Below are 14,503 nucleotides of genomic sequence, written 5' to 3' on the forward strand. Positions count from 1 at the left end.
CGGCCCACACCACGGGCAAAGGAGGGGAGGGGCCCGGAAATGAAAACAGCCTTCCCGGATCTTTTCAGTTTATCAAAGAGGTTTTTAAAATGAACCTTCGTCACTTCGGACTGTTGAAGAGAAGTGTCATTGAAGCCCACGTGAACTATGATCCGGGTAACGGTGGACGGCAGTGAGAGCAGCAGCTGAGGCAGTTCATGGAGGATGGAGGTGACGGTGGAACCAGGAAAACACCTGGTTATGGCGTTAAAGAAACGGACGTGACGGATGATGGAGTCCCCGAGGATAGCGGTGGTCGGAGGGAAAAGTGGTCGAGGAGACGGTGTTGAAGGTGAAGGGTTCCTGGTCTCTCTAGGTGGACATTCCACGGGTGGACCGTCGGAGTGACGGCGGACGGCCTCTCGGAGGAGGCGGCGCCGGGCCGAGGAGCGGGGACCCTGGTTTGAAGGCTTCACAGGAGGACCGGCTTTAGGACCGTCGCCGGTAATCAGCTCGGTGGCAGCCACGGTGGCAGCAGGAGCCGGTTCCTGGACAGAGCCAGGTGGGATGGGGGGCACACCAGCTGTGGCGGGGGGAGCCGGAGCGTCCTCCACGGACAGGACGGCGAAGCGGTTTGATGTGCTGATGGTCGGAGGTGGTGAGTCTTTGCTCGTGTTCTTTTTGCGACCACGAATCACCACTTCAGACCAGGGTGTAGAACACGGGGGACGAGGACAGGCAGAGGAAGGATCCCATAACACCGTATCATCACAGGAGGCTTTGGGCTTCTGTGGGCTCAGGAACAGACTGGACAGTGTGGGAAGGCGGCTGGAGAAACCACAGAGCTGGGCATTTTTCTGCGCTAGTTCTGCGGAGAGGCGCAGGATTTCCTCTTTGAGATCCACGATCGTTTGGTAAGCCTTTACCAGGGTTTGGTTGGCTTGGACGAGAGGACTATCTCCAGGTGATGAGGATGACACCATGGTGGAAACAGCAGATACCAGGGGCAGAGTGGGGGAAGTGGTGGGTGACAGCCACAGGTAAGGATCCACTGACAGTACTGACCTGCACTGGTGGAGGTTTGGGCTGATGGTGTCAAGTTAAAAAGACACGATTAAGAGGTTGGGTTCAAGTGAGTAAGTGTTGAAAGGCAAGAAATAAGTAGTTAAAAGGCTGTACTTCTAAGAGTAGATCCACCGGCGGTTTGACAGATGCCACGCATGCGCAGAGGCAGATAGATAGATAAATAAATTAGATAAATTATGAAAATATTTACATTAACAAACTATCCTTTAACACTAAAATGTGAATAACCTGAACAAATATGAACAACCTGAAATGTCTAAAGAAAATTCAGTGCAATTTTAACAGTATTCTGCCTGTTCCTAAATGTTTTGTGTCTTTGTAGATCTGCTCTGTAATGCATTTGTAGAAATGATAAAGTCGAGGCAGAATATTGATAAAACTGTCCTTATATTTCTTTACAAATTCCATTTTTTTCAGGTTAGTCACATCCTTTTTGTTTGGATAGTTTGTAAATGTAACTATTGGCAGAATTGAATGTCAATTTTTGCTGTAAAACAATTGTCAGTTGTCATTATTTATTGGCTATGATGCTGTTATTGGACTGGTCTGGTCCACTTCAGATTCAACTGGGCTGAATGTGGAACCTGCACAAAAATGAGTCTGACAGCTTACTGTGTGTGTGTGTGTGTGTGTGTGTGGGGGGGGGGGGGGGGGGGGCTGTGTGATGTAATCAGCACGAACGAAAATGTTAACGGCACAAACACATGCAACCATTTCCGCTCAGTTTACAGGAAGTGTGTGTGTGTGTGTGTGTGGGGGGGGGCTGTGTGACATCATCGGCCTAAAATAAATCTTGTAATATCTATAAAACCATAACAGCACAAATGAATGACACTATTTACCCACAGGTTTTTCGTTGGGTGGGGGTGTGGGTGTGTGGGGTGGGGGGGTTTACCTTCACTCAGTCTCCATCTGTGATGACTTGTTGTTGTGGTTCGTGCACGCGCCTATCTCGGGGTGCACGTGCACAGTCAGTGCGTTGAAGCGGAAGTTCAGAGTTTGTGAAGTTAAAGCAGAGTTGAACCTGAAGCAGAGTGTGTGGAAGCTTCTGGAACAGGCTGCAGGAGGAAGAACTTCACCACCAAGATGATTTTAACTGTAGTTTTGGTCGTTTTGTTTGTTTTGGCGACAGGAGACGCAGAGAACAGAGGTGAGTCTGAACCTTTGAACAGATGGAAAAGTCTGAGTGAAATCGAAACTAAACCGACTGTTGTGTGTGTGTGTGTGTGTGTGTGTGTGTCCTGTTTTCTGATGCTTTTATAATCTTGGTGAAAGGTTCCACTCTTACAGGTCACATCTGTCATAAACAACGGTTCAAGGGTGTTTTCACATCCTCAGTAAGTTCAGGAATGTTAAAGGGCCATTCCACTGAATGGGTGCCATTTCCATCCTCAGGACATTATATGTATAAATGTGCATGAAAATCAACTCTAAAATACATTTGACTATTAGGCAAAGTGTCCTGCACATTGACCTAATTGCAAATTTAAAATATTTAATTGAAAACATTCATAAAAACTACCTAGAACACTGAAAAATAGCATTTGTTGCCTGTCCCCTTTCTCTAATGCTACACTTTACCATGAAATAGAATGATTAAAATACTTCAGAAATGTGTTTTTTTTTTTCTTCATTGTTGTGTGACTCCATATTCCATCTAGGCTTTAAATACATTTTTTCATGAGAAATCCATAATATTTTTGTGAAAATATACATTTTAGTCGTGTCCCTGGGTTCCCATTCAGTCCTGTTACTCTAACACATTCTCCCCTCTGAAAAATGTGGAATATTCCACAAATCCCATGTTCAGCAGGAAGTGACATCAGCTGGATTTTCTGAAGGCCATGGGAAGATCCAAACTAAGTTCTTTCATTTTCTGTATATTTGATGATATTGTAACTGTAACTGAGAAGGTTAATCTCAACGCTCAGTCCTGTTACCTAAATTATTTCTTAGATGTTATTTGTTTATCTTAAAAATACATATTTTTTCCAAATCACAAGAATGTGCCCAGTGTCCTCCTGCTATGACCATGAATGCCATGTGGCTGGATTTCATGAACTTGCCAATTCTGTGCTAAAAACTCATTCCTGTTACTTTCAGTCCTGTTACTCAAATAAAGAGTAACAGGACTGAGTAACAGTAACAGGAGTGAGTAGTGTCCTCTGGTTTATTGATTTATTAGTGAATGTTACTCAATATAATACTATTCACTTGATTTTAAAGTTTTACAGTTGAAATGACTGAAGTTGTTGACCTTTCAGATCAGTCTTACAACAGTAATACCATAGTTACATGGAGCCAATCCACCACTAAAGCAGCGGAAAAGCAGCGACACTATTGTGCTCAGCGCAATGCTGACCCAGAGAGGAGAGAGAGAGATTTAGAGAAGGACCGAGATAAATATAGGAAGGACCTAGAGTCAGGCACTAAGAAATGTTCATTAGAAGTGGACCTTATATGTGCAAATGTGGTGACAGGACTAGTTATAGATGGAACAGATTAAACAGGAATTCAAACAGGTTGTAGAAATCCACTGTTTTTTTTGCCCAAATGAATCTAAAGCTAGTTTTGCAGCAGCTGAAGGGTTCAAATTCAAACTGTCTGAACTATTAGTGTCCAAATACACAAAGAAATGAAGCACAGACTAAGAACAGTGGGTTCAGACAAATATGAGCACTTTAAGTCAGATGGGCTCTGCTCCAGCTGAACCTGGCTGTGTGCACTGCTGGGCTCTGCGTCCATGAACACATCCTTTGGTAACTGTCTGAGGACATTGTGTGGATCATCCACTCCTGAGGCCAGTCACAGGTGGTCACAGAGACACTGAGAAAGAAGTCTGGGCCGACAAACACAAGTTTACTGCAATTCTAGATTAAACACTAGGTTTGGCAACACACAACAGGCATGAACAACCATGCACACACACACACACACACACACACACACTCACACACACACTCACACACACAAAACACACATACACACACACACACACACACACACACACACACACACACACACTCACACACACACTCACACACACAAAACACACATACACACACGGACACATGGCCATGCACACACACGTGCACGTACACACACACACACACACACACATACACACACACACACACACACACACACACACATACACACACACACACACACACACCACACACACACACACACACACACACACACTAGGGTGGTCCAACAATCATGATGAAAAATACAGTTTCAGATCACCTCCATTAGAACCTGCATTAGGTTCTGTCATTCAAAAGAGGATTTAGGAAATAATTTGGAAGAAAAAGCAGATGTTTTAGAGGTTGCACAAGTTGCTGGAAGTTTCCTGGAAATGGACTAATTGTTCATTTTCAGCACAGACGAGCTGTAAGAGAAGAGCAGAACTATCAGAACCAAAGTCTGAGGGATTCAGCTGGAAATATATGGATGAAGTAACTCCGCCCACATCTGTGGAACTGGAGTAAATATATGGATGAAGTAACTCCGCCCACATCTGTGGTACTGGAGTAAATATATGGATGAAGTAACTCCGCCCACATCTGTGGGACTGGAGTAAATATATGGATGAAGTAACTCCGCCCACATCTGTGGAACTGGAGTAAATATATGGATGAAGTAACTCCGCCCACATCTGTGGAACTGGAGTAAATATATGGATGAAGTAACTCCGCCCACATCTGTGGTACTGGAGTAAATATATGGATGAAGTAACTCCGCCCACATCTGTGGTACTGGAGTAAATATATGGATGAAGTAACTCCACCCACATCTGTGGTACTGGAGTAAATATATGGATGAAGTAACTCCGCCCACATCTGTGGTACTGGAGTAAATATATGGATGAAGTAACTCCGCCCACATCTGTGGTACTGGAGTAAATATATGGATGAAGTAACTCCACCCACATCTGTGGAGCTGGAGTAAATATATGGATGAAGTAACTCCACCCACATCTGTGGAACTGGAGTAAATATATGGATGAAGTAACTCCACCCACATCTGTGGTACTGGAGTGTAGAACTGGTTGTGGTCCATTCTGTGACTCCAGTGTGACACCAGAGCAGAAGCAGCTGATGGTGGACACCATGATGTTAAATGCAGGTTCTTTGGTTCCTCTAAAGCGTTGGGATGTCCTTCATCCATCAGATTGTGAAGGGAAGCAGATCAGGGCTTTTGTCTCCACCAGCACCATGCGTTTGTTTGAACCTTTGGATCTGCCACAAACATTCTGAACAGTTCCTCCAGTAGACTGGGCTGATGATGCAGACTTTCAGAAGGAGGAGAAAACTGGGCATTCCACTAAAGCTGTCAATGATGTCACTGACAGAGGGGCGGAGCTTATTCCAGACTTCAACTGGAGCCGAACAACAAATGCAGATCACAAACAGTACTGGCAACAAGTTGTCAAAGAACACAGGAACATTTTTGGTCATTTCAATAAACCAACAGTGGTTGTTGGACTTTCTAAGGAACATTTTTATGTGAGTGTCAGTTTGATTTGGAGAATAAAATGACAGATTCTTCTAATCTGCCTTATTCATCTGGATAGTTCTGTTAGAGTGTACAGAGACATCTGCACCTGTCTGGGACACCTCTGAATATTAATGAATTTGCATAAAATTTGGACCGAAGTAATTTGGCCACATATGGAACCAAATGCAGGGTTCGAATCCAGAGAATCTGAAAACAATTTTTGGACCACCCTAACACACACACACACACACACACACACACACACACACACACACACTCATTCCTGTTACCCAATGTTCATTCCTGTTACTAAATAACTTTTTCTAAAAAATAAAGATAAACCACCGGATTTTTCAGTTATATGTGGTCCACTCTTTGTCCAAGTATTTAATGAATTGCATCATAAAAAATTTGATAAATTTGAGGTTTGAGTCTCCTTTAAAATGAAAAAATGACTTTGCAGTTTTAAGAAAATTAAAACTTGCGTGCATATATAGTGATTTTTTAGTCACAAATATTAATTATTTTAACATGTAACCAACCATTTCTTTAAAATAAACACTTTGTTGAGAGGAAAACAAAGGAATTAGTTGACAAGCTTTTACGTGTGCTTTTTAAATGTCACAGGAGTTTTGGTAACAGGACTGTGAAAAATGCAATCATGTTCTGCTTAAAACCTTGTAAAAAATGAAATAAAGTTGCCTGAGGTGGACCAATACACATTTTGAATAGTTAAATATGTGTGTTATTAGATTCAGTGTTGAAAACATATAAAAAAGGAAGTTTATTTTGGAAGAGTTATAACAAGCAAATAGCACCCATTCAGTAGAACGGCCCTAAACATGAGGCTCCACAGCAAGGTTATTATCATGAACAAAAACTAACGATATGACGACAACTAGAATTGAAAAAAACATTTTTGTTAACTGAAATAAATAAAAACTATAAACAAAAAAAAAAAAAAAAGATAACTAACTGAAACTGTATTATGTGTTTACAAAACTAACTAAAATGGATAAAAATTATGGATAAAATTCCCTTCGTTTTCATCTTTGTCGATGTCAGATTGATACGAAAACGATTTATTTCGCTCTAGCAATTTTAGCTGCTGTCTCCATACGACACTTTTTGCTCCGTCACTTGTGTTCACTTGTGGTTTCCAGTCGTCTTCTGGTCCCCACTCTACCTGGAAACATGGAGACTAAAGCAGCAGAGTCCTGTCTGGGATTGATTTGAATAGGAGCACAGAGAAGAAGAGAAAAGAGACCACTGAACTACAACTGAACTACAACTGAACTACAACTAAACTACAACTGAACTACAACTGAACTACAACTGAACTACAACTGAACTACAACTGAACTACAACTAAGCATTTAGAAAAAAATGAAAACTAATAAAAAATATCAAACCTGCTTTAAAAACAAATTAAAACGAACTGAATTAGAGAAAAAAAGTCAAAACTAAATAAAACTAAACTAGAATGAAAAATCCAAAACTATTAGAACCTTGCTCCGCTTCATGAATTTAAAAAATGAGAAAATGAAAAATATTAACACTCCAGGGTGTCAAATGGTATTATGAAAGTATTTACATGTGGGTGTTTCTATGAAGCTGGTTCTAACAACAGGACAGAGGATAAAACTTTAACCCAGATGTAGACGAATGTTCTGAAGCAGGTTTGGAAACACTTTGGGTCTGTTAAAAAAATAAATATCTACTGAGATGAAAGAGAAACTATCTTTCAGATAAAACATATTTTATTTTACATTATTTTGTACACAAAAATTCACATGTAACACAGTCAAAAGGACACGACAATTACATGTTACTATTAAAAAAATAAATAAATAAAAAAAAAAAATCTCTTTATTCCAGTGTTTTTCAACCTTGGGGTTGGGACCCCACGTGGGGTCACTTGGAATCCAAATGGGGTCACCTGAAATTTCCAGTAGTTGATAAAAAAAAAAAAAAAAAAACTTGCTAATATAAATCTGTGTTGTGTTGACAGAGCCAGTCCCAGTCCATCACAGACAAACTGTGGTTGTGAAACTGTAGCACTGTGGTTCTGTTTGTCTGTGGTTCTGTTTGTGTGTGGTTCTGTTTATGTGTGGTTCTGTTTATGTGTGGTTCTGTTTGTCTGTGGTTCTGTTTATGTATGGTTCTGTTTATGTATGGTTCTGTTTACATGTGGTTCTGTTTACATGTGGTTCTGTTTATGTGTGGTTCTGTTTATGTGTGGTTCTGTTTGTGGTTCTGTTTATGTGTGGTTCTGTTTGTCTGTGGTTCTGTTTATGTGTGGTTCTGTTTATGTATGGTTCTGTTTATGTATGGTTCTGTTTATGTGTGGTTCTGTTTGTCTGTGGTTCTGTTTATGTGTGGTTCTGTTTGTCTGTGGTTCTGTTTATGTGTGGTTCTGTTTATGTGTGGTTCTGTTTATGTGTGGTTCTGTTTGTCTGTGGTTCTGTTTATGTGTGGTTCTGTTTGTCTGTGGTTCTGTTTATGTATGGTTCTGTTTGTGTGTGGTTCTGTTTATGTGTGGTTCTGTTTGTGGTTCTGTTTATGTGTGGTTCTGTTTGTGTGTGGTTCTGTTTATGTGTGGTTCTGTTTGTGGTTCTGTTTATGTGTGGTTCTGTTTGTGTGTGGTTCTGTTTGTGGTTCTGTTTGTGTGTGGTTCTGTTTGTGTGTGGTTCTGTTTATGTATGGTTCTGTTTGTGGTTCTGTTTGTGTGTGGTTCTGTTTGTGTGTGGTTCTGTTTATGTATGGTTCTGTTTATGTGTGGTTCTGTTTATGTGTGGTTCTGTTTATGTGTGGTTCTGTTTGTCTGTGGTTCTGTTTATGTGTGGTTCTGTTTGTGTGTGGTTTTGTTTATGTGTGGTTCTGTTTGTGGTTCTGTTTATGTGTGGTTCTGTTTGTGTGTGGTTCTGTTTATGTGTGGTTCTGTTTATGTGTGGTTCTGTTTATGTGTGGTTCTGTTTGTCTGTGGTTCTGTTTATGTGTGGTTCTGTTTATGTGTGGTTCTGTTTATGTGTGGTTCTGTTTGTCTGTGGTTCTGTTTATGTGTGGTTCTGTTTGTCTGTGGTTCTGTTTATGTATGGTTCTGTTTGTGTGTGGTTCTGTTTATGTGTGGTTCTGTTTGTGGTTCTGTTTATGTGTGGTTCTGTTTGTGTGTGGTTCTGTTTATGTGTGGTTCTGTTTATGTGTGGTTCTGTTTGTGGTTCTGTTTATGTGTGGTTCTGTTTGTGTGTGGTTCTGTTTATGTGTGGTTCTGTTTATGTGTGGTTCTGTTTATGTATGGTTCTGTTTATGTGTGGTTCTGTTTGTCTGTGGTTCTGTTTGTGGTTCTGTTTGTCTGTGGTTCTGTTTATCTGTCAGATGTTCTCTGTGGTCAGTTTCAGATGCTGCAGCTCTTTCATAATTCCTAGTTTCAGTTCTTGTTTGTTCAGTATTAATTGTCCTCCATGTAAATCCCAGCTGGACTGACTGGACAGATCCTGAGCCTTTAATCTACACCTGGATTTACTGCCTCTGTCCACAATAATAGACATTATACAGACTAAATGTCCACAATAATAGACATTATACAGACTAAATGTCCACAATAATAGACATTATACAGACTAAATGTCCTCTGACATTAATCTGGATTTGAAACAGAAGAGAGAAAACTATTACAGGATCAAAAACAAATTAATTTTAACCCAAAAAAAAGTCTCTGTTTTGAATGTCTGGGGTTATCAGAAATTTGTGATGTTAAAATGGGGTCAGGAGTAAAAAAAGGTTGGAAACCACTGATTTATTCTCTCACAGGTGCATTTTGGGAATCAAAGTAATTATTCAAGGCAGAGTGTTTGAGAAATATGATCGTTGTTGAAAAATCATTCATGATTTATTAGTGTTTAAATGTTCCAGTTCCACATGTAACACCAGTGGACACGATGGGTTCCACACCAAACCTGGAATGAGACTGAGACTGATGACAAACCCACATTAGTCCATGGGCCAAGACCAGATATTTGGGATGCTGGTACCACCCAAGGGGGCCAGTTGTAGTGATGTATTTTGAAATGGCCTGTATCTGTAGATCCTATTTGGCTCTGATAGCCGTTCCACAGCAGCAGCTCAGTCCCAGCTCTCAGCCATTGAATAAACCCACTGTAAGGGACTAAAGCAGAGGTCAGAAAAGGTCATTTGAATGTTTGGAATGTTAATACCAACACACATTCACCACATTCATGACCAGTTCTTTGTTCTTATCACAGATGTGAGTTCCATCTAAACTAAATAAACAGTTTGGACAGTAGATAAGTGCAGACTGCAGCAGTACACATACAGCAGTCTGGTAGATGAACAGTCTGTCCTCTAACAGAAGTTTAATTAAGGTTCAGTGAAATAAGGAGGTAAAGTGAATGTGACAGAAAGTCCTTAAGGTTAGGAGAAAATGTCAAATGTATATAATAGTTGATCAGTTTCATTCTGAGCATAATTAACCCATAAAGACCCAAATATACACGTGACCAAAAGCATCAGCTGATCTAAACTGTTCCAGACTGACTGATCCATTCATTCTATCAATACATGTCAATAACTGGTGTCAAATACAGTTCTTCATCTTTTCATGCTCATCAGATATGACCATATTTGGACGTTCAGAGGCTCCGTAGTTACCGTGGAAACACTTTCATCTTCTCCATCATTGCTTCTCCAGTCAAACCCATGCAACTGGATCAGTGCCAGTGGATGGACACACTGGGTTTAGGTTCAGTTCAGGACAGACTGGACTGAAAAACACACTGTTTCTCAAGTTCCATGATGATTAAAGAACATGATTCATGAAATAGGGAGATAAATATTTATTATTAATAATATTTTCTGGAGAGGGGGTGGGATTAAATAAGTTGCACTTCTTCCCACCCCTTTTCGGGGTTGTAAATGAAACTGTTGTGCTGTTCTTCTGTCTAAGATTGTTATAACTGTTGATATTTGTATTATTATTTATGTTTTGCTTGTTGCATATATGTTCAATTTCATTGCATGTTCGGAATAAAACACTAAATCAAATTAAAATAAATGAAGACTCTGGTGCTAAAAGGACCAAAGTCACATTTTTGGACAATTCCAGTTGAGCATATAAACATGATGTATTTGTTTAGCTCAGTCCACCCAATAAATATTTTTAACAGACTTTTATTTGTGATATCAGTACTTCCAGCACCAGGGTCTTCAAATACAGGAAAATACCTGATTTTCACAGAAAAAAAAATGCAAATCACAGAGGATAAAATCCCAATAAATGGTGATAAATCATTTAAGAAAGGTTAAATAGAGAGAAAATTTGATTTGGGAACTGAGACAAAAGTCGTATCAGACATTTAAGGCGTACCCACTTGTGTGCTGTGTCACTCATCCCTGAGTCCATTTTCAGTTGGGCCCTAACATCCAGACCTGCACAGACACCAGAACACCAGATGTGTTCTTTTCTGGTCTGGATTGGCACTAGAACATGTGTTCTTATGTATGAAATGAAATGGTACATTGCTTTTCTGCTTCGCAGTTGTTTCATTATTAAACTGCTGTCTTTGTTGGGATCACTCCAGAACTCCTGTGACGGTCTGAGTACAAAAACTGAACCCACATGCAAGACCCAGAGACGGACGTAAAAGTTGACAGTGTTTAGTAAACACGCAGTTAACTGACAATTCTCTGATAGTGATAATGAACAGAATCTTGAGAACACAGAGTCCTGGGTTCTTCTCAGGGTTAGTGAAGCGGACTGGAGACGAAAACCCAGTCTGGACCGGTAGAACACGTCGGGAGTCCGACTAGGGGAAAGCAGAGGGAAGTCAGTAGCAGAACCAGGTCATACACAGGCAGGCAGATGGAAAGGCAAAAGGACATAGGGAACAGGCTGGCTCACATACCAGTAAAACAGGTGAATTGGTCGAACACACGTAGAATCATTGGAGGCAGAGGCACAGACAAGGGTTAGGCAAAAAGCAGGAGTCAGGAAAGGCAAACCGGGTCAAAAACAGACAGACAGGATCCAAAAAACGCTGGTAAGTAAAGCACGGAGGCAAATACGAACTGGCAACGAACAGGGGAAAACACAGGGCTTAAATACACAGAAGGGAGGGAAGACAATGAGAATGTACAATGTCTGTTTTCTGAAAGAAACAATCAACTGTAACATCTTCTTATAAAATCTGAGAAGTAGAAGCAGAATGTAATGTCACACCCTTATCTTGGACCAGTTCCACTGGCATTTTTACAGGAAAAGGTGGAAGAGTTCAGAAATACCACCATATGCCATTAAGCATAATGATACATTTTTTGGAAAAAAAGAGTTACCATAGAATCAGGACAAAGCTCCTCATTTGGAAAGGCTATCATGCTTTAATACACATAGATATGTCCTGCTAACAAAAAGGCACCACAAAGGTTTTGCCCCCTTTGGTGGGACCACTACCTGGCCTGGCCCATGGACTACATGTGTGGATTAGAAAAACCACTAGGATCCACACATTGAACACAGTGTCTGTATTTACAGTTATGGTTCAGTTATAAGATAACCAGGTAGAGGACATAGTGGACAGGACCATCTGTACCCAGTCACGACTGGAGGTCCCAGGGTCCAGATGGGAGACACCCCCAAAGGTGACAGAGAACAAACAGGCCCAGATCCTGTGGGACTTCCAGATCCTAGTGATGAAAGTGTTCCGGTTTTTGCCGGAAATTTACTTTTTTCTGAAAACTGAACATATGTTCCAGTAAATTAACTCTTTCTTCGCCAATGACGAGATTTTCCGTCACTCCATGTTTTCACTGTTATACTGTCGTTGAAGCTGTTGTGGATCATGTGAATTACTTTCCTTAGTCCAAAAACAAACAATTAAGCAGCTTTTTCAGAAAAATGAAGGACTGGGTGTAAAGTTTTTGCACTGGAATCACCGGTAACTTATAGCAATGCATACGGCGCCAGTCACTGTGAATGAGGAAATGCAGACTGTGCAGGAACCGCATGCAGTTTCAAAAACCTTAAAGATGATTATGGAGACAGAGTCTGACAATTCAGTATATGATGGAGCTACAGAAGAAGCTTTAGAGACAGGAACGGAGAAACAGACGGAGCGGCGAGGGTCTGACATGGAGGATGAGGAAGACAGAGGTGATGGGGGGGGCACAGAGCGCCACGGAGACAATGACAGACAGGAGGAAGAGAAAAGAGACATTTGTAGAGGACATTCAAGGAGAAGACAGACACAGACATGGGACAGACAAAGGACAGCTCATCTGTTCGAGTGAGTTCAGATTCAGACTGAGGACACAGAACAGGTTCAGCTGTAGAATGTCAGCAGGACACAGGGAAGACACCGTTGGATTTGGCTTTAGCAGGAAATAAATAAATACATAAATTCATACATAGATAAATAACTAGATGTCCATATAATTATTCACAGATCAAACACAGCAGGTGGTCCAACAGGAGGACCTGGTGCAGCCAAGGAAAGGCCAGAAATCTACAGGATTTAGTGCATTTGTTTCTTTTTTTCTTGAAAATGAGGAATATTGAAGTGTTTATATCAAAAAGTTAAACTAATATGTGTGAGACTTCCATCCATCCATCCATCCATCCATCCATCCATTATCCACCGCTTATCTGGGGCCGGGTCACGGGGGTAACAGTCTAAGCAGGGATGCCCAGACTTCCCTCTCCCCAGACTCCTCCTCCAGCTCTTCCGGGGGGACCCCGAGGCGTTCCCAGGCCAGCCCACAGACATAGTCTCTCCAACGTGTCCTGGGTCTTCCCCAAGGTCTCCTCCCGGTGGGACATGCCCGGAACACCTCCCCAGGAAGGCGTCCAGGAGGATCTGAAACAGATGCCAGAGCCACCTCAGCTGGCCCCTCTCGACGCGGAGGAGCAGCAGCTCTACTCCGAGCTCCTCCCTGGTGACTGAGCTCCTCCCCCTATCCCTAAGGGTGTGCCCAGCCACCCGACGGAGGAAACTCATTTCGACCGCTTGTATCCGGGATCTTGTCCTTTCGGTCATGACCCAAAGCTCATGAGCATAGGTGAGGGTAGGAGCGTAGATTGACCGTAGATTGAGATTCAGACTAAGAGCAGTTCAGAAGCCCCTATGAAAAGTACACATCAGAAGAAAGTGACGTCACCCGGTATGGTGCAGCTGGGGCCCCACCCTGGAGCCAGGCCTGGGGTTGGGGCTCGAATGCGAGCGCCTGGTGGCCGGGCCTATGCCCACGGGGTCCGGCCGGGCCCAGCCCGAAGGAGCGACGTGGGCCCGCCCTCCAGTGGACTCACCACCCACCGAGGGAATCGTAGGGGCCGGGTGCAATGTGGATTGGGTGGCAGTCGACGGCAGGGAGCCCGACAACCCGATCCCCGGACGCAGAGTCTAGCTCTTGGGACATGGAATGTGTGAGACTTGTAACTGATATATGTAAATGTGATAAGTTTAGAAGGAACCTGGTGCTTTAGAAGATGTTTGGTCTAAAGTTTGGTGTGGATTCCCCTAACATTTTGTGGAATGATGGGATATCTTAGAGCTGTTTGTTATTATTATTGTTGTTGTTATTATTATTTTATTGTGTGATTTTGAATACAGTGTTACTGTTTGTATTTAAGAAAGAGTCAAAAATGTAAATAGGAAATCAATTTTATCTTGATAATCAATATCTTTGAAAAAAATTTAATTTTCTCAGTTTTTTGCTCAAAATTCTTTTTTCCTGAAAATGACCAATATTCAAATGTTTATATCTCACGAACGAATGAAGATAGACTAAAATTGTTTTTTGTGTTTAAAAGTTGAGGGTGTGTTCTGTCTTTGGATGTATTCAGTGTTCACATACTCCTAACACAACATTTTCAGTCAGCCTTCAAAGATTAGTGAATATGACCAATCAAAAATAAGCTGAAATG

General features: G+C 41.6%; 2 protein-coding genes across 5 annotated transcripts in view; both read left to right on the forward strand.

Moving 5' to 3' along the window:
- Positions 1-14,503, forward strand: part of LOC115428709 (major histocompatibility complex class I-related gene protein-like) — a 64,016-nt gene that overhangs the window by 40,277 nt on the left and 9,236 nt on the right. The window lies entirely within an intron of this gene.
- Positions 2,073-14,503, forward strand: part of LOC115428710 (major histocompatibility complex class I-related gene protein-like) — a 147,365-nt gene continuing 134,934 nt past the window's right edge. The window contains exon 1 of the mRNA XM_030147893.1: positions 2,073-2,215. Within this exon, the coding sequence (XP_030003753.1) occupies positions 2,152-2,215 (64 nt within the window). The 5' untranslated portion in view covers positions 2,073-2,151. The remainder of the gene's footprint in view (positions 2,216-14,503) is intronic.

The sequence above is a fragment of the Sphaeramia orbicularis genome, chromosome 11 (genome assembly GCF_902148855.1).
Source record: "Sphaeramia orbicularis chromosome 11, fSphaOr1.1, whole genome shotgun sequence".
Lineage (NCBI taxonomy): Eukaryota > Metazoa > Chordata > Actinopteri > Kurtiformes > Apogonidae > Sphaeramia > Sphaeramia orbicularis.